We start from the raw sequence: 23,113 nt of genomic DNA on the forward strand, positions 1-23,113 counted from the left end.
CCCCAAACCTTACCCACTGCTTTCTGGACTTTTGAAACCATAGAAGTTCTTCTTGCACTAAAGTATTATTATAATCATCAAGCAACTGTTGCTCTTTCTGACGCAAATAAATACTATCCACCACTTCCAAACGCTTTTGTAAATAATTAATCTGCTACTCTAATTCACATTTCTTAACAAAAATGTTACCAAATACTTTCGAGTTAAACTCTAGTGAATTCTTCTGTACTTTCAAAAGCTTGCCATGAATTCCTCTATTACCAAACCACCATGACTGATTCACAATATCCCTATACCCAGGATGAGTAGCCCAAGCAGCAACAAATCAGAAAAGTCGATTCCCTTTAGGTTGAGGATGACCTTTACAACGCACCAGAATAGGGCAATGATCAGATTGAAGACTATTTAAAACTTCTGCATAAGCCTCTGAAAAGATAGATAACCAACTACTATTTATACAGACTCGATTAAGCTTTTTTGCCACGTCAACATAATTTTTCACCCTCCTGTACCAAGAAAATTACCTCCCAATAGTCTTCAGATCAAACAAACCACTATCCCCTAATGAAGTAGCAAACATGTCTGCTCTTTGATGAGAAAATTGACAACCCTTAGATTCATGAGAAAATTTGACTTCATTAAAATCACCAAGAACGATCCAAGGTCCTTGAAAAATCATGGATTGTGCAACAAGATAATCCCAAAGGAGAACCCTTTTATTAAATTGAGGACTGCCATAAATACCATTACACCTCCAAATTAAAGTATCAAATTGAACCTCAACAGTAACACCCTGATCAAAAGTATCAATGAACTTACAACAAACACCCTTCATAGAGGATAGAAACCAAATACCTCCCCTATGCTCCTCTACTTCTACTATACCAATAGAGTGATACCCCAACCTTTCCCAAAACAATTTTAAATGCTGAAAAGGAGAGTGTGTTTCAACCACAATAAAAAAAGGTCTAAATTTTCTAACAAGTTCCTTACAATGCGCCCGGGCTAACTTATTAGAAACACCCATAATATTCCAGACAAACATATTTAAACTTCCATAAATAATAGGGACAGAATAAATAAGAACATAAACTATAAATAGAATCACCAACCTCAATAGGTGGTTTGTCCTGCAGTACTGGCATACTCTGATCCTCAATAATTACCACTTTCGGACCCCTAATACTGTATCTGTCATGCTTCCATCTACTAAGGTTTCTTCCGTTGTGCCACCATTTTTATAACCTGGCGAGTTCTGTAGGGAGGAAAGCCGAGGACGCTTCCGTAGAGAAATTTCATGACGTGCAGGAGTTCTGCGCGATGAAGATGGCGCAATTTCATGTTTTTTTCACTTCCCCATCCTAATGCCAATTAATTTGCCTCTATCATCGTACAAATTGAGTCTTGGAATCCTTCTTAAACCATACTTGAGCTGAATTTAAACACACCCAAAAAAAGGAAATTAATTTTTCAATTTTTAAAAATTATGTCTGTATAACATAAAAATATAATAGTTAATTTTACCATACACCTCATCTGACTTGGAGGGAAAATAACATAGATTAGATGAAAGTTTCTATAGAAAATGTTAAATTAAATTAGATAAAAGTTAAAATATCGTCGTCCTCCTCAGTCTTGTGTTTATTCGTTCTCCATTGTCACTAACCTCTGCTTCTGACCACACCAATCCCCTATCTCTTTCCCTCTCTGTTCTTCAACTGTGCCTGTGACTGCGATCACACGAAAGCTCTCTTCGCTTAAACCCCAAAATGCCCGAACCAGAAGAATCCCACAACGGAGTCCAACCCGAGCCTAATCCCCAATCACTAACGGACCAAAATCCCAATCCTCAGCCAGAGCCACAATCGAATCCTGAGCCTGTTCATGCAGCACAAGCGCGATCAGAGCCAGAACCTAGATCCGAAGCTGATCCAGCTGTTAACAATGATGCAGATCTCAGTGAAACCGCGATCCGTTCCAACCACACGGTGGATGCCAACCCTCCGGCGCAACCTCAGCTTCGGAAAGACGAAGGGAACCGAACCTTCACAATGAGGGAATTGCTTAACGGATTGAAGAACGAGTCCGAACCTGACAAAGAAGATTCCAATTCTCCCCGCACGTTAGCGCTCTCTCTCTCTGAACATTAAAAATCGAGAAAATGGAGTAAATTACGATTTATTTAGCGATTTCGCAGTGATGAATGTTTGATTGAAAATTGTCGACCGTGAATTAGTACTTGAAAATACGTACATTTTCAACGTTGAAGAACTACATATGATGTCCAAAATAGAAAATACGTGAAGAAGAAGTTTTTGAGCATTTACTCATTTTTAGCTCCTAAACTAACTGCTTGTAGTCATTTGAATTATTATTCATATATTGTTGTGGTAAATCTGAATGATAGAAATGGGTTTGAATTTGGGAGTGGTTTCACCTTGCGCAACATGTAATGTGATCTGTAATGCATGATTTGGGAAATTTGCAGCCATCAGAGTCAACAGCAGCAGCAGCAGCAAACACAGCAGAACAACGCTGCAATGGAGTTGATAAACAGTGTTGTAGGTGCCGACGAGGAGGGCCGATCGCGGCAACGGATTCTCACATTTGCTGCCAGGAGGTATTGTCACTTTGCCCGTCTATACAATGAAAAAATATCACATTGGGAAATTCTATCAAAACTTGGACCCTGCATTGTCGTTTTTTGAGAATTTTTGGAGCTTCATGGCCATAAACTGCAATTTTTATATGTTTCTTGTGGAAACCTTTATGAGCTTGTAATTTCTTACATGAACTTTGTAGGTATGCTACTGCAATTGAGAGGAATCCAGATGATTATGATGCACTATACAATTGGGCATTGGTGCTTCAGGTCTGAACAGCTGTCTTGATTTATTGTTGTTGTAAAATCAAAGTCAGCTGTTTTTTGAATCACTTATTGAATTTCTGTTTGCTCTTGGCTTGATTTTAATTTTACTCTTCATTTTAGGTTAGATTATATGCTTTTAATGTGATTGAAGCATTCAGTACAAATTATTCTATCACATTACATGGTATATAAGTGTGCATTGACATTCCATGCTTTAATCTGATTGAAATATGCATTTTGCATATCCTCATGAAATGGGATTGCAATTGCAGCTTCATATGTGTTGTATGTTAGAAATACATGGATATCGATTACCATTTTTCCAAGTGCCAGCATTACATGGTATATAAGTGTGCATTGACATTCCATGCTTTAATCTGATTGAAATATGCATTTTGCATATCCTCATGAAATGGGATTGCAATTGCAGCTTCATATGTGTTGTATGTTAGAAATACATGGATATCAATTACCATTTTTCCAAGTGCCAGCAGATGTGAGCTTTATTTCTTAAACTGTCCTCTCAATCTTTGTTATGTTGTCATGCAGGAAAGTGCAGATAATGTTAGTCCAGATTCCACTTCACCTTCCAAAGATGCTTTACTCGAGGAAGCTTGTAAAAAATATGATGAGGCCACTTGCCTATGCCCCACACTACATGATGTATGTAAGGGTATCCTTTCCTGTGGAATCCTAACAAATGACTTTTTATTTGGGTTGTGCCCAGGAAGAGAAAACAAACTTTTTTTTTGGGGGGGGAGCTAATATCAATAACATAGGCTTGGTACTCAATAACTTTCACTATATAGCATTTTGGCTGATTCCACTGCTTGGACATGTTATCTTGAGGTCACACAGACTCAACTATTGGCCTGTTATTCCAAGGATCCCTTTCAATTCCATTCTAAATAACAAGCCATAATTGAATGCCTGTTATTTTATTGAATATTTTGTGAATTTGTGTCAATTTTTACCTAGGATCTGGGTAAGGGTGTAAGTGAGATTAATAGAAGGTAGATCTGAACTGGAGTAGTTGAACCTAATGAGCCTGACCCATAGATGATACTTTGTACATAAATTAGTCTGGCCACGATAATATTCAAATAACACACACGACATACATGTGAAGGTTACAAAATATCATGCTTATATAATTAAATTTACTTCGAATATTTTATTGAGATATTGCCTATTAACAACTTGGTCTAACAGTAGAATTTCTCAAGCTTGGCTCATTTATTAAACAAGCTTCTGTCCTATTAGGTTAGTTAATTTTGTGGGATGAACTAGTCAGCCTGTAGTGAGTGAAGACTTTGCATCTCAATAAAAACCTGTCTTGCTAGACCACTGGATCTGTGTTTACTATCATCCTCTGAGCCATGACCCTTGTTAAAAGAAAAGTAAAATGCATTGCACTGTTGGTACATTATCATTTCTTATTTCCATTGCATTCCTTTTTCTGGGTTCTATCAGTCCACAATTTCTTATGTACATTGCGTTACTAGGCATGCTTTCACAACTAGCATTATCCCTATGTTGGGGGCAGTAGCCATGTAGCTAATCCATTTGCACGATGAATGCTGACTTAAATGTAGTGATGCTCGAGTTATCCTCTTGTCATGTGTCTATTGATGTGATAGGAAAACCCAAATATGTGCCTCTTTGCAAATAAGTATGCTTTTAATTGGATACTGTAATTATAATACTGAGAACAAAATGAGTGTCTATAATTTACAATTTTTTTCCCTCTATCAAACTTTAGGCTTTCTACAATTGGGCTATAGCAATCTCTGATCGGGCGAAAATGCGTGGTCGCACAAAGGAAGCTGAAGAACTATGGAAACAGGTCAGCAAAAATATGGTTCTTAGCAGCTCTTGCACTTGTAGATTGTAAATTTGTTGATGGATACTGCATAATGCTGGATTCAGGATTCATAGTGAAAATAAATGGACTAATTTTTCACATTTTAATTTATAGTTATCTTGTTAACTGTTAGTTGATATAGAGGCTTAGCATCACACATCATGATTATTGTAAAATTGAAATTTGCATTTCCCAGGCAACACGTAACTACGAAAAAGCAGTCCAGCTCAACTGGAACAGCCCTCAGGTTCATTTCATTATTTCTAAAACTTTGTCCCTTTGTACTGTGATTTCTCGTGGAGTTAAACCATATTTCGAAAAAGTTATTTTTTACATGCTTCCTTTAACAAATATTTATTTTTAGTTGTATTTTATAAAAAAAAGGTTTCCTTTTCTTATCCTGTATTTGTTCGATTCCTGCAACTTCTAAATTTCTTTTCAAGAATGCTCATTTGCATACTGACATCCTGCTAGTTGTTATTGACTCTCTTGAAATCTATTTCAGGCACTTAACAACTGGGGACTTGCCCTTCAGGTATATTTGATTTACTTGTATGCAAACTTTTTTATTTCATACAAAAGGCAATAAGAAAGCAATGAGTCTGTATTAAGATTGCATGCTTCTTACTGCATTTTTGGGTAGTGCTTCTTCTGGAGGCAACGATTTATAGTAGAACTTTTGTTGAAGCAAAAAACTTGACCTTCTTGGAAAAGATATTAAAGAAACTGTTTTCACCTTCCTGGGAGCCAAACACTTGAATTTCTCCTGAAATGCCTTGTTTATACCAAAAGCACTTCTTGACTTGTAAACAAATCTCATCTTCAAGTGCTGCTAGTTATCAATTTAAGTAAATTTAGGGGAGTCACATCTTTTATTAATCCTTAGCTAAGAAGGTTATCAGTACATACACGTAGCACACTCCAAATATATCAAACCAGAGTCTTATTTCATAGTTAGCTTATTCTACTATTTCTTTATTTTGTTAAGTAATAGTCATTACATTATATCACTGATTGTGTAACTATGTCACTAAAATTTATTATTTTATAGTAAATAATCACCCAGGCTTTCCTCATTTTATTTCTTTGATAAAATGAACTTAATTAAACTAAACAAGAGATTGCTATCAATCTTGATATATGAATTATATTTTTTCTGTATTGGAGTTCTAACTTATTTTCTTTGTGCTTTGTTTTTTTTTCAATTTAGGAACTTAGTGCCATTGTTCCAGTTCGAGAAAAGCAAAAGATTGTAAGAACTGCTATCAGCAAGGTACAAAAGTTGTAGGAGGATACCAGATAGAATTTGCAAACCAGTGCTTTACATTTACTATGTCCTTTAGCATATAACTTATTCTCTCTTCCACTTTTTAACTTTCCAATATTCTTCAATGCAGTTCCGTGCAGCTATTCAATTACAATTTGATTTCCATCGGGCAATTTACAATCTCGGAACTGTTCTGGTCATAATGCTTCTCCATTTTACTTATATATCATGCAATTGTGCTATGTTTTACTTTGTGTGCATGTAACAGTATTAAGAGTATAGAATTCACTTTCCTTGTTTTCTATCTTTGCAGTATGGTTTAGCCGAGGACACCTTAAGAACTGGGGGATCGGCGAATGCTCAAGAAGTTTCACCTAATGAATTGTACAGCCAATCTGCAATATATATTGCAGCTGCTCATGCATTGAAACCAAATTATTCAGTAAGATGCCCTATCACCTTCATTTGAAATTCCTATTGGTTGCATCAATTTCTCGGAATAGACTTGCTCTTTCTTCTACTTAACATTGCCCTTTAATCCATCCTTCTATTGTTGCTTCCTTTTCTTAATATCCTCCCACTTTTTCGTCATTCAATCAGCCTATTTTTGTATTTTTGGGATCTGACAGGTTTATAGCAGTGCCTTGCGGTTGGTGCGATCTATGGTGAGTAATATACCCCTTTGATCTTTCTGAATTATGTTTTCAGTCAAGTAAAACACTACTGTATTATATCACATTCCCTTCACCGGTATTTAAAGTAGGTCGACCTCTTCCAGTTAGAACCTAGCTTATTTGCCACCTGAATTAACATGCATTATGCATTATCCTGTAGCTATTGTAGTCATTACTACTATGTAAATGTGAGCATTAGTTGACGGGAACATTTTTATACTAACCTTGATGGACTTCAATTTGCCACAGCTACCGCTGCCACATCTTAAAATTGGATATTTAACAGCACCTCCCGCGGGGAAATCACTTGCACCTCATAATGACTGGAAACGATCAGAATTCATTTTGGATCACGAAAGGCTTCAACAGGTAAGAAGTCTGGCTAATCAAGTGAAAGCTTTTCAGAGGCTAATATCAAATTGTTTCAAAATCATTGGCAAACTTCTAGGCTCTAGTGTCTCAGACGCAAATTTGCAATCAAATAAATTACCCACTACCATTTATTCAGGTGCCCAAAGGCGAACAGAGACAAGTGCCTCAAACTCTCGCAGGCAGATCCACAGATGCAGCAAATGGAGATAAAAAGACAATCAAAGTAGATATAGCAGATATTGTTTCAGTATCAGCTTGTGCTGACCTAACCTTACCACCTGGTGCAGGCCTCTGCATCGATACAATTCACGAACCTGTTTACCTGGTAAGCAACATTCAGCCGATCTGATTCTGTCCTTGTCGCATAGTTTTTGCCGATTCTTTCTATACACTTGTCAGCTTATTTCTATCCCCTCTCTCTCTCACCGTTAAGTCATTAACATAATTTTAGCATTGTTATTGTTTTTGTCAAATCCAAATTTTGATAAATTTCTCAAGGGTTGGTGAAATCTTTGAAATGTGCTTAATCTGAAGCCTGCACCAGAATCTCTTTAGCTTAAGAAAAATGCAGCTCTAATTTTTGTTCTCAATTCTTGGATTACCAAGGTTGCTGACTCGTGGGAATCGTTAGATGGATGGCTCGACGCAGTTCGTTTAGTATACACAATTTATGTACGGGGCAAAAGTGATGTGCTGGCTGGAATTATAGCGGGATAAATGTGAAATTTGATTTGTTAAACTCAGACTTGATAGCTATTTTTTTTTGGGTACTTTTCTCTGCAAACTTGTGTATAACAACAACAATGTATGAACGTTTTTTTGTACAACTGAGAAATCTGAGTTAACTGATTAACCGGATCACTCAACATTCTAGTTTTTGGCAATAAATATTCTACAAGGATTATAACTTATGATATCGATTCCTTAATGGGGTTTCTTATCGAGTATTTTCCAACTCAGGCTACCTTGCCTCATCAAACCTGAAAGACACTAAAAATCGCAAACCACAATCAACAACCACAGGTGCTCGGGTATCAGTCAACAATAAATTAGAAGAAACTACTAAAATTAACTCATAAAATTCCCAGACATTAACGCAAAGAGATTCTCCTTCACTGTCAAATTCATACCAAACATAGGAGCCCAGAGAACCCCATAATCGAAAGCAAATTTCCACGAAATCAAAACTCGAAGGATGCAACATGAAGTTTTACAATTCCTGCATCTCGTCTAAGCGCTTATTAAAAGTATAGGTTCATACAAGACGGAATAAATCTTACCATTCATTGTTTTTTCTCTCCTATTTAATTTTGGTCTTACTTAGAAAATTAAAGATAGATCATACTTTATTCTCTTAAAGTGTTTTTTTTTTTCACTGAAGAGGATCCGTTTCCATAAAAGAAAATTGTAACATTTTTTAACGGAGGTTAATGTTTGTTTTGACTCTTTCCATAAATTTTTTTGTGAAATCGGACAAATAAATTAGGTTTATAAAATATAAAATCATAACAAAATTTAAATAACAAAATTTAAATAGTAAAATTCTCAAATCTAAATAGAAATTTAGTAAAATAGATTAATTCATCTAAAATTATAATATTAAAAAATTTAAGAGTTAAATTGAGATTTTAGACTAAAGGTTTGTTTGAAAACTTTAAAAGTATCTTTTTTAAACTTTTAACTTATGAAAAGTATTGCATTTTTTTAAAAAGCTATTTAAAAACTTATAAAAAAGTTAAAAAAATTGACTTCTCTCGTAATAAAATTTTTTATCATATTTTTTTAAAAATAAGCACAATTAGAACTAAAAATTTAAACACAAAATAATTTATTTATAAGTTATTTTTAATATAATTATTTATTATTTAAACTATTTTTTCAGAAATAAATTAATTAAACTATTTAGAGCCCGTTTGGGAAGTAGCAGAAGCAACTTTTTCTTACTTTTGGATTATGAAAAGTCACAATCTACCTGTTTGGCACCATTTTAAAAAAAGTTTTTGACTTGCCGAAACTTTTTGAAAAAGTAGAAATATATGACTTTCTGCTTCTTGATAAGTCATTCTACCACTTTCTTAAAAAATTTTTAATTTCAAACCAAAAAAATTTATTTTCCTTCTTGACTATATGAAAAATACTGACCCTTCACCACCATTTTCAAGCAAGATCTGCTAAAAGTACTTGCCTTCCACCATCATTCTTACGCAATGTTCCAAACCTCACCATTTTCACGTAATGATTCATCCGATGGAAGTATTGATCCTCCACCACCATTTTCATTTTCAGGCAATATTGCATCTGAACAACCTATTGCATATATTCCTTCTAAATAAATTTTTTTTATCATTTTATCACTATATTTTTTATTATTAAATTTGTATTTAACTGTAATATGAAATTTTAGTTTTAATTTTATTTTTTTTACATGTGATTTTATAACTTGCTATTATTTTCATAGTTAATTATAGCAAATTTTTGACCTCAATAAAGGAAAAGGGAGTTCTAATAGGAGTAAAAAAATAAAAACAGCAACAAAATATACATTGACACACATTTTATATTTATTTTTTATTTTCACCTACCATATCATATACAATATTAGTGACTAGGTTATGTAAAATCAATATTTAATATTAGAAAGTATTTATTATCATCGTTATTTTAATATTCATTCTCTTCTGTAAAAAATATTATTTTTTGAGTCTATAACTTTAAAATAAGTACTTTTATAATTAAAAATTTAAATATAAAATAACTTATTTATAAACTACTACTAATAAAAATTTTTATACTTTAAATTCTTTTTTTAAAAGAATTTATTTAAGTTATTTACCCAAACTGGCTTTAGTCAAACTAGGCCTAACAAACTTTGACTTCTGAAAGTTTCCTCAGTGCCCGAGGACCATACTTATATTGGTAACTGAACGTTAACCTTGGGATTAACTTTTTGCTGTTTCATTTGTGTTCTTTGGTTGGAGTTGGAAGTTGGAATGAGTGAAAGTGGGAGTGCAAGTAGTTTGGTAGCAGAGACTGTGTGGAAGGAAATCGAGTCTACACGCACAGGTTAACCGCTTCCTTCTCTCTCTCTCTCTCTCTCTCTCTCTCTCTCTCTCTCTCTCTCTCTCTCTCTCTCTCTCTCATGAATTGACATTGCGTTCGTTTGATTAATGATTGGAAGTTGAACTTTGGAATACAGTGAGCGATGACCAACTTTGGACGTAAGTAATTGAATTCATTCAATTTCTCTTGTCAATTAAGTGTTGTGTTTGAAAAGATTGCGAAACCCTCATACTCACAGATTGCATTTTATATTTGGGAAGAACATGGAGGGAGCCGCAAGAATCGTGGATCAAAGAGGCGTTAGCAGGATATCTGGGAATCCAAGTGGGAGGTTCGTCTTTCAGGTTACAGGGGAATCCCCAAGGAAGAAAGATCACTATCTCTGTTTTCCTCATCATTTCTGCGCCTGCTATTCTTTCTTCTACGATGTTCTCAACAGACGCCAACAACTCTCTGTAAGCATTTTCATTTCCCGCTTCTTTTTAATTCCATTGCTTCTTATTCTTCTTGGAGTATGTTAGGATAGGTAAGAGAGAGCAGTAGAGAAGAGGTTTGTGTATTAGAATTGTGTTTTGGAATTGTGTAGGATACAAGATTCAAAGTATTTATAGATGTGATTATTGACTACTATTATAAATGCTAAGCTCAATACTTAAGCTACTATCTACTAACAACCAACCACAGAGAATAAATACTTATAAGCTTCTAATATTCTAATATTCTCTAATAGAGTATGTGTTTCAATGTATGTGTCCTCAGTGTAAGCATCAAATAGCTGCAAGACTTGCTGCGTCATTGGGAGTTTATGTCGAATTGAATGTCTCCGATGAGGAGCTCGCTCTCTTGCTTTCCAAAATATAGATACATCATACATACATATATACATAGCCCTTGCTTTCTTTATTTTTAGGGTAAGAAAATTTATTGTGGGGCAAGCAAGGAACATCTCATTTTTAGATTAGTTAAATTGTCAAGATGTATGTGTGCCTCATGGACAAGAGTTTTGTTTTGATCTAAGTATCTATCTCATTATTTCAATATTTTCTTGCTGATACTTGTTTACATTTTTGGTTGGGGTGTTGGGATGCACTTGCAAGAGATGGGTGCAAGAATACAGGCCTTATTTTTGTCATTGAATTCACAGAATTGTGTATTACACAGTGTCCTGATGCCAACCGTAATAGCTGACCCAAATGTGTTGCATCCTATGTTTGGTGTGCATTGGAAACTGCTATCTAATTCCTATGGCACTAGAAAGCCTGAGTGATATATGTATTCATTGCTTGATATTGATTGAGTTCTAGGAAGGGACAAATTTCATGCAAATTGGAGGATTGATCCTTGCAAGAGCAAGAATGGCAGCAGGAAGAGTCCAAAGTCCCTCCCCACAAATTAGTCCAGAAGCAGCTGCCGGAACCATCAACTTTGCCTTCTTGTCGTTAATCTTGTGCCACAAGAACACAATCACAGTTCCCATGAACATGTCAATTGCAAAGTATGCCCCAACTAGGAATGGCACTGCCATTACCATTGGTAACGGCATCCATTTTGCTATCTTTTTAGGCGAGTGATCCCTCACCACGTTTACTGCCACAGCAAAAGCGAAGAATGCATAGCAAAGCTGCAAGCAATGATGAGGCAATGCTGAGAAGCCTTCAACACCTATAACTGCCATGTTTCTGTATATCAGTGCATAAGGAGCCTTGAATTCTCCATTAGGGTCTCCCACATTGAATGCCTTGTAGTACAAGAAGAAGCTCAGAGGAGCTGTTACACATCCCATTGCAATGCCAATTACTTGGCACATGAACATTGCTCTGGGAGAGGTTAAGGTGTAATGAGCAGTTTTGAAATCTTGCATCAGAATGCAAGAAACTGAAACCACTGATTTAATGACACCACAACCCACCAGTCCCGCCACAACACCATTTTCTTTCCCGCTCAAAGCTGCCATCACAAAGAGTGCAACTTTGCCATAGTTATACGCCATGTTTATGTCTGTGAGACCAGCTCCCAAAGCATTACAGAAGGCAAGAGCTGGAGCAAAAATGTAAGCAACCACGACAAAGTACCATTTGAGCTGGGGAAACATAAGCGGGATCAAAACTGTTGAAATGACTGTGAAAACAAGGTATCCAACTATTCCAATCCACATGGGAATGTTCTCCTTGAGGAACAACTCAGTCTGTTTAATGTTTCCATTTGGATACCCTTGCTGCTCAGCTGCTACTGCTGCAGTGAGAAAAAGACCTCAACATTAGATATCATATCTTAGTCTTTAGATGTTATATGAGGAAAAAGAGGAGGGCAAGCATATAGGTGAAAACGGATTAGTTTGACACTCACCGTTCTTTTGGTTCCGATCTTTATAGTGCTTCATCTTGTCAATTATGCCATTAACTGTGGCAACTAAAATCTTGGTGAAGTTGTATATGCCATCACCCAGGATTAGAGCAATTGACAGAAAAACCTTATAGCCATATAAGCCCTTCATGTTGGTTTCTTCTAGATTATCAGGGTACCATTGTCCTTTAAGCTTATCAACTAAAGGGTACATGACCCCATATGAGAGCACAGCTCCAAGGAGCAAAGACACATTGACGAGGTGAGAACAAATCATTCCTGCTCCCACATAAGTCATGCTGAAATCAAAGTAGAATCTGCAAAGTCAAAACGATAAGATTAGTAACATCTTGAGTGGAAGTGGAATGTTTCATTCCAAAGAAATTGGTACATGTTTGATGACAAATCCTACGTTTGCTTCCAAGCTTGCAATCCAAAGGTAGGGAACTGTTCAAATCCACAGTCTCTTATCCCTGAGAAGAACCACTTAAATAAACCCCATAAGAAACTGATGGAAAAATATTTCATGAACCCCCTCACTTGCTTCCTGCAATGTTACAATAAGAATCAAATCATTGCCTTAGATTTTTTCACAATTTATTACTCTCCGTTTATTTAATAACTGAAAAAGTGAGAAAATTAGTACACCCAGAAATTAATGTATCTGTATACAAATTATGTCTAGATTTACCAGAGATTTTGATGTACTAATTTTCTCACCCCATCAGTTATTATTAGAAAGAAGTAATACTAAATTCCAGATATGTGTTCCATACTTGGCCATTTTGTCACCCTGGGTATGAAAACCATTGATTAGAACAGCTGTTGCTAAGCCACTTGGATATGTTAATTGAAGATCAACTATCATTATCTGCATCAAAGGGGAAAAATTGCAGTAAGCCCGAGTAATTTTTCATCTGTCTCTTGATGGCTTGGATGAGTTTTAAATATAACTAAACTTCCGCCTACTAGACCAGTTAGCCATATATATATGAATAGAGAGGGACAGTATATAAACCATAAAATGTATTAAATTCATAATTCATAATACTCAACCATGCCGTTAAGAAGTCTTGAAATTTGAATGATGTGCAAGTAATCCAAAATGAAGTATATAAATAGATAAGATAAGGAGAATTTGAATGTTGAAAGGATGCAATATTATATAAAATATGGTATTGCATAACTCACTCATACCTTTCTGAGTGGGATCAAGACAAAAAGGCCAACAAAGCAAACCACAAAAAGGAAGCCAGTCATCCAACCAAATCCAGGTTCTTTAATGGCACCTGGACTGTTACCCGGAGTTCCCACCCCAGACAACTCATAAGTCTTCCTGTTTAATCCCAGTAGATAAGAAGCAAATCCTCCTGCAACATACACACATACATAAATCAAAATTTTGACAGGAAATTATATAATCATAAAAATTTGATGAAGCTTTTTAAGTTGGCGGTTAAAAACCTAACACAACCCTCTTCTTTCATCTTGTGATGTGAAGCTTTGCACAAAAGTTTAACATAGGTAGAGTTTTGACTAGAAATTACATAAGCAGAGGAAATTCATTAAATAATATGGAGGAGTTTTTTATATGCATAGTTGGTTCCAAACCCAGAAAAAGAATAAGGTTGTTTTAGGCTATTGACGTATAAAATTGTCAAACCTTTGTGACATGGATATAGATAGATTCCAAAATGAATAGTAGGCTCTTACCTCCAATAGCAATGCTATAGCATGCAACAGCACAAGTCTGTATGATGGTGTTCTCTTGGCGGCTGAAGGGCTTCGACACAAAGCCAGCCTTTTGGAGAACCTTCGTCCAGCTCCGGACAAACACAAAAGCAAGGAGTGCAGCAGAGACATTCAGGTTGGGAACCATGCCAGTTGTGAGGTTGAGCTTCATGACTATTATGCTGTACATTATTCCAATCATCATGCTCACAAGCAACCCTCTCAGTGTTATCTGATCACTCCATTTCTGAGGCTGCAACTCAGCACCACCTTGCAGCTGAAGCTGGTCCTCCAAGTCACGGTCCCTCGCGATTTCGAGTTTGTTCTCTTCTCCTTCTTCCATTTTCGTTGCACTTGATGGGGAAAACATCATCTCTAGTCCTAGCTATATGGCCTAGTACAAACTTCAACTATCAGAGGTAAACTCAGGTTAGTGAAATACAATAGGTCCATAGATTTTATTTTATTTTTAATATATTATTGTTGTGTTGTTGGCGTAATGCCATAGAGAAAGTACTGAAAAACAACGGAATAGAATAGTGTAGTAGCTTACATCTTACCCTGATGATTTTGTTGGTTCTCTATTAGCCTTGCTTTCTGAATACACCATTAAAGAACTAATAAGATGATTTTTATCTGAAGAGGCACAGCTACTGCGTGGATTTTGTGTGGTGTTTGTACATATATAGAGCTTTGTTAACTAAGTAATAGGACACGCGGTAACTTTCTATGACTAGCTGTAGCACAATATAATAATGCTGATTATTGGCCTTTGTTCTGCAGAAAGAAATCTGCAGATATCGAGAAATATAAACTTATTTAAAGAATAAGATAGATATAGCAATTTATAGAGACAATTTTTTTCTAATTTTTGTTAACTCAAATAGAAAAAGTGAAAAAATGAATAAAGACTTAATATTGTCTTTGTATTTTGTCCATTCTAACAAGGACAATTTTATGACAAAAGAGTTTTTGTGTGAAAAGAATGAAGATGGGTATATGTGCTTCTTTGAGCGTCATTATTTTTAAAATTGATTTTTTAATCACATTTTTTTAGATAGATATCGAACTATCTATCGAAGAGAATCTTCATCTCTTCACTCTAGCATACGCCAATTAAACTTGTTTTAATTTTTTTGTATATATATATATATATATATATATATATATATATATATATATATATATATGGAAAATAATAATTAAAAATGTGTTGGATTTGGTGGATGTTTGAACAAGTTGTAGTCAACTTGGTCCCTTGATGGTTTATATAGTTGGCTTGTGGTTGAAACTTCAACGGAATAATTGAATCCAATAATTAACCTGACAGGGCTTAGCTCAGCTACAATATGCACAACTAGACTTTTCAACTTCTTTTGATGCTAAGAATTTAGAAGTCCCTGTAGCACTTTGAGAGGGAAAAAAAAATCAAGGGTTATTCTAATAACTGAAACCCTGTCCCAAAAAAAAAAAAAAAATTATTCTACCACATTCAGAATCGGAATATGTAAATATATAGTAGTACAGGCACACGCACATATAAAGATGTCACTTCTCTCCACATACCAGAGAATTTCCCAGAAAGAATTTGATGCACATGCAAAAGTTGATGTTAGAATCAGCAAGTAGCTAAGTTAGTGATAGATGTCACTTCTTTCCACCTTCATTCTTTATTGGTTTGACTAGTTTTACCATCCTATTGACTTGCCTACCCTTTTTTGGAATAGTAATTTTTTTCATATTTTTTTGTTGTTACGGTTTATTTCATAGATTGAGTCTAAAATAATGATCGGTTCAAGAATGCCCTTTCTAGGACTGTCGTTCCATAAAGAATGTAACTTGAATTATATTTACATAGAATCTTGCGCATGTTTTGCATAGATTTGATCTCCAAACACTAAAAATAAAAAGCTTAACACATGCTTAAAGTATATTATCTCCCATAATTCTTGTTTTTTAGGCAAATATTCATTTAATTGTCGGAGTTATAAGTACATACTTACCATCATGTAATAAGAGTATATTTCTATAAAGTACGAACATTTTGTTGAGTTGCCGTATCTATGTGTGGACACATTTCAGACATGACACTTATCGACAATCATCCGTGTCTGATGTGTCTAACCATATTTTAATAAAAAATAAAAAATTATTTCGGACACGTTTAGACACACCTAAATACCATTACATATCAGCGTGTCCAGCATTATTCTTAATATATATTATTGAGATAAATTTAGAAATAGTATATATTATTTATTAAAATAAAAAATATTTTAAATATTTTATATAAATAAAATAAGACTTTAAAAATAATTAAAAAATTAATTTATATTTTAATATTAATAAATTATCAAAATATCATTACGATTTATCAAAAAAATATTTTATATTTTTTATTTTAAAATTTATATGTTAACATGTCCCATATTATGTCGTATCTCATATTCGTGTCGGTGCATCATAGAGTATACTACAAAGTTCTAACAAATGTAAAATTCATTAAAAATGTGAGTAAAACATCCACCTCTCGCTAGTTGCATAAAAATCCCATTACTATTTTTTGTTAATTACGACAATTGACACGAGCAAATGAAGACAGGCTTCAACTAAAAAGAAAACAAGGAATTAGACAAATTCTTTATTGTACTTGATTCAGAGCACAATGCCATGAGGGAACAGTGCAGAAAAATTAGCAAAAATATTTGCGAATTTACACTGCCGTTTTGTTATATTAATCAGTTAAAACGGTTGGAAACTCCAAACTCATGAGTCATGACCACCTTTCTATTTGTCATTCTTAAACATAAAAACAAATTAATCCACTCGTTTATATATTTTATCATTACTATTTCTCTTTTTATTATTTTTAAAATAATATGAAATTTTGTAGTCCAAATAACGAAATAATTTTCTTAAAACAATTGTTATGGAATAAAAAATCCATCAAATCAAAATGTTCTAACTGAAAATATCGATCGTTTAATTACTCTTTTATGAAAAGAAACCATTAGACAATTACTTTTGATATGAAAAAGTACATTTAGACAAATTACCTTTGGGCAGATAAAACTCGTCACAATTGTCTTTACGAAAAATTAATTTCTTTATCTAATGATTCGCAAATTTTCTCTAAATAAAACTACTAGTACATGATACATTAATATTATTTTTGACCTCTTGAAACTTCTCTGTATTATTACTCTGCCACTGAAAATTCCTATGCTTATATTATAACATCTATGCTCTAAGTCAGGGGTATATATATAGTTTTCTGAGGGTTACCTGAAATAGATGGATTTATGCCTAAATGTAAGGTCCAGATTTTTTTTTTTAGAATGAGATGCTCTTCGTTTCCTCAGTAGGATGATGTTGTCCGAGCACTCTGGAGAAGATGGCGGGAAAAGCTGCAATGGACTCTAATACTTAAGTTAGCAAAGATTTTAGGCAGGATTTTAGTAGATTGAAATTCAAAAAATACCTGAGAGTGTCATGATATTTATAGTTAGGGGTGAACCAATAATCACTTTATGAAGTGGTTCCACCTTTGATGGTGGATAATTATTCACTTTTATTAGAAAAGTTATCGAGATCTCCTTTCTAGAGTAATAGGAGAGAAAGAGTTAGTTACTTATTTAAATAAGTAGGGCTAGGCTCGTATCACCGTGTCCGACTTCTGTGAGGTCGGGTAGGCCGTAATGTAGATATGCACATTGGTATTTGTAGAGTGTTAATTGGGCTTCAATCATTTTGGTCCTGGCACTTAAAATGGGTCATAAACAATACCCTTACTTGAAGTCGAGTTTCTGTAAGTCAGATTTAAGAATTCAATCAAGTTGGCTATTAGACCAAGCTAAAGGTGCGAGTAGGTCTTTCACGTGGACTTTTCGATTTAATCTGATCAGAAAATCTGACGTGATTGGCCTTTGTGAGGTCGAGTACTCGACGTGATTTGAGCTGTTGTAACGTTTTCGTAACTTTTTTTTATTCTGTAACTGCTAGCATACTTTTTTCGGTAACCATGCACCATCGTTTAAAGTGAGTATTTTTACCTTTTTGCCTCTATTATTATATAAATCTAACTCTTCCTCTTTTTTGTTTTCTCATTTCGCAAAACCTCTTGCAAGAAAACTATTTCTATTGTTCTTATCTTCAGCATTTCCATCACTGTCAATTCTTGTTTTTGGTGATCTCACCTTCGATGTTGCTTCTTGTATTCTCTAGTGGTTGTTTCTTTCCAGGATTTCGTCGTGCGCTATCTTATTCATCATCAAAGGTTAGTTTCTACTTCTTTTTACCATCCACAATCTTGTAGTTTTGTTGATTGTTATGGTATTTTGAATCTCTTTGGTGATTTCAGAGTTTGCTAGAGATGCTTTTTGATTTTGCAAAGTTGAATGATTTTGTAGTCATTTTGTAGATTTTGTTTCAAGAGTTTTCAAGAATGTCACTTGCTAGGAATATATTTGTGTATCTTGATTTGAAAAAATGTCTTACGAGTAAGGGGTTTATTTTTTCCTAAATGGTGCCATTTAGCGCTTTGTTGATGTAGGCCATTCTTTTAGCCATTGTTGTTGTTTAAAGGTACAAAAGATAGGTTCTCACGATGATGTAGAATTTTTTTTATTTGTCCGATTTATAGCGTTGTCTGACTTGTACTAACTTAGTTGTTTTATTTTCCTTTTTGCTAGGTATATCTTCTATATGTCTCGCTCAGTAGTGCAAATTGCCTTCAAACATTACTACTGATTTAGACTAGGTAGATAGCACAATACTAATTGCTGTGTCTGTAGTTGATAGAAAAATGTTGGAAGAGTTCTGACTTAAGCATAAAATTTGTATGGGATAGGAGGAGGAAGAAATGTATGTATTAGAAGCTCCTGATCTCGAAGAGAATATTTGCTATACCCGTTAAAACAAGTCAGATGAGCAGTTTCTCTTCTTGTATGAATGCCTTTTCACTAGGTTAGGCGTATGACTTCCTTTTATCGACTTTGAAATGGATGTTTTGTTGGCTTCTAAAGTTGCCCCAACCTAACTTCACCCCAACTCTTGCGGTTTTATAAAAGTGTACCAGTTGGTTAGTTGTGAGCTCGACCTTCCCATGTTGTTTAAGATTTTTTTTACCTCTTTCAGTTAACAAAACTTTTTAGCTCTAAGAAACAACAATAAGCCTCTTTTTGAACTATTATAGGTAAAAAGATATTTTCTATATTTGAGAATTATTTTCATGATTTCAAGAACTATTATTTTAAAGTCTTTCCTACTGCAGGTGCAGGTGCTCGACCTTTTTATAAGAATGAGAATGATCAATATATATATATATATATATATATATATATATATATATATATATTGTTTGGGTTAATGTTCAAACTCGTCCCTGAAAGATCACGCGATCTTCATTTTTATCCTCGAATGATTTTTTTAATCAAATTAGTCCCTGAAAGATAAACTGTTAGTCAAATTAATCCTTCATTCAATTGGATGATGACGTGTCATGTTAAGTGCCATGTGGCATGATGACGTGACACGCCACGTGGTAGGTCAGTAACACGTGGCACGCCACGTAACAGGTCAATGACATGTGGCATGCCACGTGTCACTTAACATATAAAAAAGTTTTCTATTAGTCAAAATAGTCCTTGAAAGTCCAAACGTAAGTCATTTTCATCCCTCAAATTTTAAAAATTAGTTAAACTAGTCCTTATATAATTTTTTATAATAGTAAATTTATAATATTTTTCTATACTACTAATTTTAATATTAATTTTTAAACATTAATAAACAAAATTCTCTTTACATAAAATAATAAAAATAATTAAATTTTTATACAAATTGTAATTTTTATGTGAATTTTTTTATTTAAATGAGTTTATCAAATTTTTGTTGATTATATATTTAAAAATTTAATATTTTAAATTTTAGTAAATAATAGAGTAATTATTTTAAATTTTAAATCTTTTAAATTTTTTAAAATTATAATTTTTATTATTATTTAATTTATATAGTAAAACTCAATAATTGAAAAACTGGTTTATGGAATCACTTTTTGAATCTTAATATTCTAATATAATTTTTTAAATATTTCATTTAAAACAAAAGGAATTTTATTTTAATACGAAGCATATCTATTTATATAATGTACTAGTGCGGAGTAGCCTGTATTATGCTTAGGTATAATATTTCCTATTTCATTTTATCTCATTGATTTGTGAAATTAAAAGAAAAATTATATAATCTATCTCAAACATATGAAACACACAAAAATTTATTATGATGTTTGCACGTATTATGCTTAAGAAGCAATTCATTTATAATAATAATAATAAACCAACAAATTTTCAATATTTTGTAAAGTTTGGAATTGAAGCAAAATTTGTGGATCTTCTTGAATTTTGACTTTAAGTATCACTACCATTACCTCCTATATATAAGTAATACCGTAATGAAAAAAAAAGATGTAGTAGAAAAAAAATAGTGGTATAACTTTGTTTAGGTTAACATACATAAATTTTGATTTTGAGCATATAACTTTGTTTAGGTTAATAAATACATACATTTTAATTTTTAGTATATATATTCCAGCAAAATGTAGTAATGTAACAAAAAAGGTTTTAGAATAGAAAAGAATAAGAAAGATTTTGAGAACAATTAAAAGAGAGAGATAATTTTATGAAGAAAAAATAAAAAATTATATAAGGACTAGTTTGACTAATTTTTAAAATTTGAGGGATGAAAATAACTTACGTCTGTACTTTCAAGGACTATTTTGACTAATAGAAAATTTTTTTATATGTCAAGTGACACTGACCTGTCACGTGGCGTGCCACATCATCATGCCACGTGGAACTTGATGTGACACGTCATCATCCAATTGACGGAAGGACTAATTTGACTAACAGTTTATCTTTGAGGGACTAATTTGATTAAAAAAATCATTCAGGGATGAAAATGAAGATCGCGTGATCTTTCAGGGACGAATTTGAACATTAACCCTATATTGTTTGTACTGGAAAGAGGTGTCTGTAGTCCTTAAATACAATTTTGATGATCCTGATGAGTTTGAGCAGAATATTGTGAACTTCTTCTAAAAGAGTTAGGGCCGATCTTCTCATTTAGACACAAAAATAATTTTTGCTAGCAAAATCGAGTTATGTTCAGATCAAGCTAGGTAAATATGTTTGTTTTGTAGAAAATTTTCTATGAATTTAGTAATTGGTTGTTAAGTCTTGTTTTTCTTATGTGTAGAAAAAATTACCAGTGGCTTCGGCCATTATAATAAGCTAAGGCAGATAAGAAGAAACGAGGTTGGTTGTCATGCTAAGTTGAAAAAGGCTAGCAAGTCAGGCGACCTTGGGACTTCCTCTCCTCAGCCGGTTCCAACCTTTTCCCCAGTTGGGAAGTTAGCACAACCTGCCCCTCCTCTACAAGTTCGGGTATTGGTCATAAGCGTAAAACACCCTCCAACAAATATGACAGCATGTACGACCAAGGATTTGATGTTGTTGCTTGCAGCGAAGAGTATATTCTCCCTGGGAGCTCTATAGTTATGGATGATGTTGCTGTTAAGAAAAATATTGAAATGATGGCTAAGGGAGGGATCTGAACTACTATCATTTGTACTACTCTTCTGAAAAAGCTTTGCCAAACCTCCCTCAATGCTACACAGAAAGAAGAGGCCGACCTTTGAAAGGAGGTGGATGAGCTAAAAAAAGACCAAAAGCATGTGGGAGGCTAAGAGGAACACTTTTAAGTCAGATGCTTCTATGATGAGGGTGATGGTTAAAGATTCCGACACCAAGCTTGACAAGGCGGAGGATTTGAAGAAGAAAGCAAAGGAGAGCTATACTTGAGTCTACGGAGAGAAGCTTGAGTTGATGTCCGAGTTAAAGGAGTTGAAGGGTCAACATGAGCAGTTGGAAGGATCTATTGTTAAGGGCATGGATGAGCCTGTAGAAAATTTAAAGGCCCAATTTTAGGTAATTTCTCCAGGAGTTGATATCTCTGCCATTGATCTCAAAAAAATCATGGTTGGTGGTGAGATTATCTCAATTCCAAAGGATGATGAAATCGCTCCAACTCCTCAAAGTCTGAAAACTTCTACCCTAGCCGTCGACGAGGTCCTTCCTCCGACTTCTGCTGAAAAGGTCGTACAAGTTGCTCCTGGTGAAGAGGTCGCTCAAGATGCTGATATGGGAGCTCTTCAACCCAAGAAGGACATCGCTCACTCTACCGATACTGAAGCTGCCTCTTAGTCATTTTCATCTTTATTTTGATGGCCTGATTTGTGTGTCTTATGAACAATTTATTTTGTAACTTTTTGATACTGTTTTGCCCTTTTTCGGGCTTTTATAGTACTTTGTTGCAATTACTTTTCCTTTCTATGCTTATTACTTTTAGGATTCTTGTATCATTTTTATAATATAGTATTTGAATTTAGAAAGGTTTTTTACAAGTCATTTCTAAACGACTTGATTTTCTTACACGTATTGTTTTTTGGTCAAGTTGTTTTTCTTGAATTGGTTTCAACTTGACTTAATGACATGTTTATATACAAATCATTTTTGAAACTATTTTGATTGCATATAATTTGTTTGGGCACAAATCATTTTCTTTAAAACATTATTTCACTAGTACAACCTCGTCTATCTCGTTTGATGTGAGTAGTTATAAGGTTTATTTAATGATTGATTTTATGCAACTAATTTTAGATCCGAGTTGTTTTAAAACTCTATGACCTATTTTAAGTACAACTCGTTTAAGTTGGGTCACTCTAAAGTATCAAATCATCTTTGTAGCCATTGGACCTCATCACCTTGTCAATTATGCCCCTGCTCGGGGTCAAACTTTATGAAGTCGGGCTCAAGCAGTTCGAGTGGGTCGGATGGTCAAGTCATATTATTAAGGTTGATTTTTCATGAAGCCTTTCA

General features: G+C 34.1%; 3 protein-coding genes across 12 annotated transcripts; 2 read left to right on the forward strand and 1 right to left on the reverse strand.

Annotated features, from left to right (window-relative positions):
• Nucleotides 1-1,534: 1,534 nt before the first annotated feature.
• LOC112711044 (protein HLB1) lies at nucleotides 1,535-7,957 on the forward strand. Its single transcript, XM_025763584.3, has 14 exons — nucleotides 1,535-2,122; nucleotides 2,489-2,620; nucleotides 2,803-2,872; nucleotides 3,419-3,532; nucleotides 4,632-4,715; nucleotides 4,930-4,980; nucleotides 5,239-5,268; nucleotides 5,944-6,006; nucleotides 6,131-6,196; nucleotides 6,314-6,442; nucleotides 6,630-6,665; nucleotides 6,924-7,043; nucleotides 7,183-7,371; nucleotides 7,653-7,957. Exons 1-14 carry the CDS (start codon nucleotides 1,770-1,772, stop codon nucleotides 7,761-7,763), a joined length of 1,548 nt encoding a protein of 515 aa, XP_025619369.1. The 5' UTR covers nucleotides 1,535-1,769; the 3' UTR covers nucleotides 7,764-7,957.
• Nucleotides 7,958-9,962: 2,005 nt separating this feature from the next.
• Nucleotides 9,963-11,158, forward strand: LOC112711046 (uncharacterized). Of its 3 annotated transcripts, none has more exons than XM_029289100.2 (4): nucleotides 9,963-10,109; nucleotides 10,243-10,264; nucleotides 10,367-10,561; nucleotides 10,866-11,158. In XM_029289100.2, exons 1-4 carry the CDS (start codon nucleotides 10,037-10,039, stop codon nucleotides 10,879-10,881), a joined length of 306 nt encoding a protein of 101 aa, XP_029144933.1. In that variant the 5' UTR covers nucleotides 9,963-10,036; the 3' UTR covers nucleotides 10,882-11,158. The 3 variants fall into 3 exon arrangements, with proteins under 3 accessions (XP_029144933.1, XP_025619376.1, XP_072059124.1); XM_025763591.1 differs by having other exon boundaries at nucleotides 9,964-10,109; nucleotides 10,345-10,561; XM_072203023.1 differs by having other exon boundaries at nucleotides 9,965-10,109; nucleotides 10,225-10,264; nucleotides 10,345-10,561.
• LOC112711045 (metal-nicotianamine transporter YSL1) lies at nucleotides 11,108-15,336 on the reverse strand. Of its 8 annotated transcripts, none has more exons than XM_025763585.3 (7): nucleotides 14,741-15,336; nucleotides 14,163-14,590; nucleotides 13,647-13,819; nucleotides 13,226-13,320; nucleotides 12,862-12,996; nucleotides 12,453-12,766; nucleotides 11,108-12,338 (listed from the first exon to the last, which is right to left on the reverse strand). In XM_025763585.3, exons 2-7 carry the CDS (start codon nucleotides 14,551-14,553, stop codon nucleotides 11,407-11,409), a joined length of 2,040 nt encoding a protein of 679 aa, XP_025619370.1. In that variant the 5' UTR covers nucleotides 14,554-14,590; nucleotides 14,741-15,336; the 3' UTR covers nucleotides 11,108-11,406. The 8 variants fall into 8 exon arrangements, with proteins under 8 accessions (XP_025619370.1, XP_025619373.1, XP_025619371.1 ...); XM_025763588.3 differs by having other exon boundaries at nucleotides 14,163-14,574; nucleotides 14,734-15,325; XM_025763586.3 differs by having other exon boundaries at nucleotides 14,734-15,322.
• Between the last annotated feature and the right edge of the window lie 7,777 nt (nucleotides 15,337-23,113).

Source organism: Arachis hypogaea, chromosome 9 (genome assembly GCF_003086295.3).
Source record: "Arachis hypogaea cultivar Tifrunner chromosome 9, arahy.Tifrunner.gnm2.J5K5, whole genome shotgun sequence".
NCBI classification, from domain to species: Eukaryota; Viridiplantae; Streptophyta; class Magnoliopsida; order Fabales; family Fabaceae; genus Arachis; species Arachis hypogaea.

Excerpts from the sequence above, each read along its gene's own strand:
- LOC112711046 (XM_072203023.1), top strand. The coding sequence starts at position 10,037 with ATGAGTGAAAGTGGGAGTGCAAGTAGTTTGGTAGCAGAGACTGTGTGG. Across the intron at positions 10,265-10,344 it reads AGCGATGACCAACTTTGGAC|ATTGCATTTTATATTTGGGA; the intron begins GTAAGTAATTGA and ends TCATACTCACAG. Across the intron at positions 10,562-10,865 it reads ACAGACGCCAACAACTCTCT|TGTAAGCATCAAATAGCTGC; the intron begins GTAAGCATTTTC and ends ATGTGTCCTCAG.
- LOC112711045 (XM_025763585.3), bottom strand. The coding sequence starts at position 14,553 with ATGATGTTTTCCCCATCAAGTGCAACGAAAATGGAAGAAGGAGAAGAG. Across the intron at positions 12,997-13,225 it reads CAGGGTGACAAAATGGCCAA|GAAGCAAGTGAGGGGGTTCA; the intron begins GTATGGAACACA and ends GTAACATTGCAG. Across the intron at positions 12,767-12,861 it reads TTGCAAGCTTGGAAGCAAAC|ATTCTACTTTGATTTCAGCA; the intron begins GTAGGATTTGTC and ends TTGACTTTGCAG.
- LOC112711044 (XM_025763584.3), top strand. The coding sequence starts at position 1,770 with ATGCCCGAACCAGAAGAATCCCACAACGGAGTCCAACCCGAGCCTAAT. Across the intron at positions 4,981-5,238 it reads TCAACTGGAACAGCCCTCAG|GCACTTAACAACTGGGGACT; the intron begins GTTCATTTCATT and ends AATCTATTTCAG. Across the intron at positions 6,666-6,923 it reads TGCGGTTGGTGCGATCTATG|CTACCGCTGCCACATCTTAA; the intron begins GTGAGTAATATA and ends AATTTGCCACAG.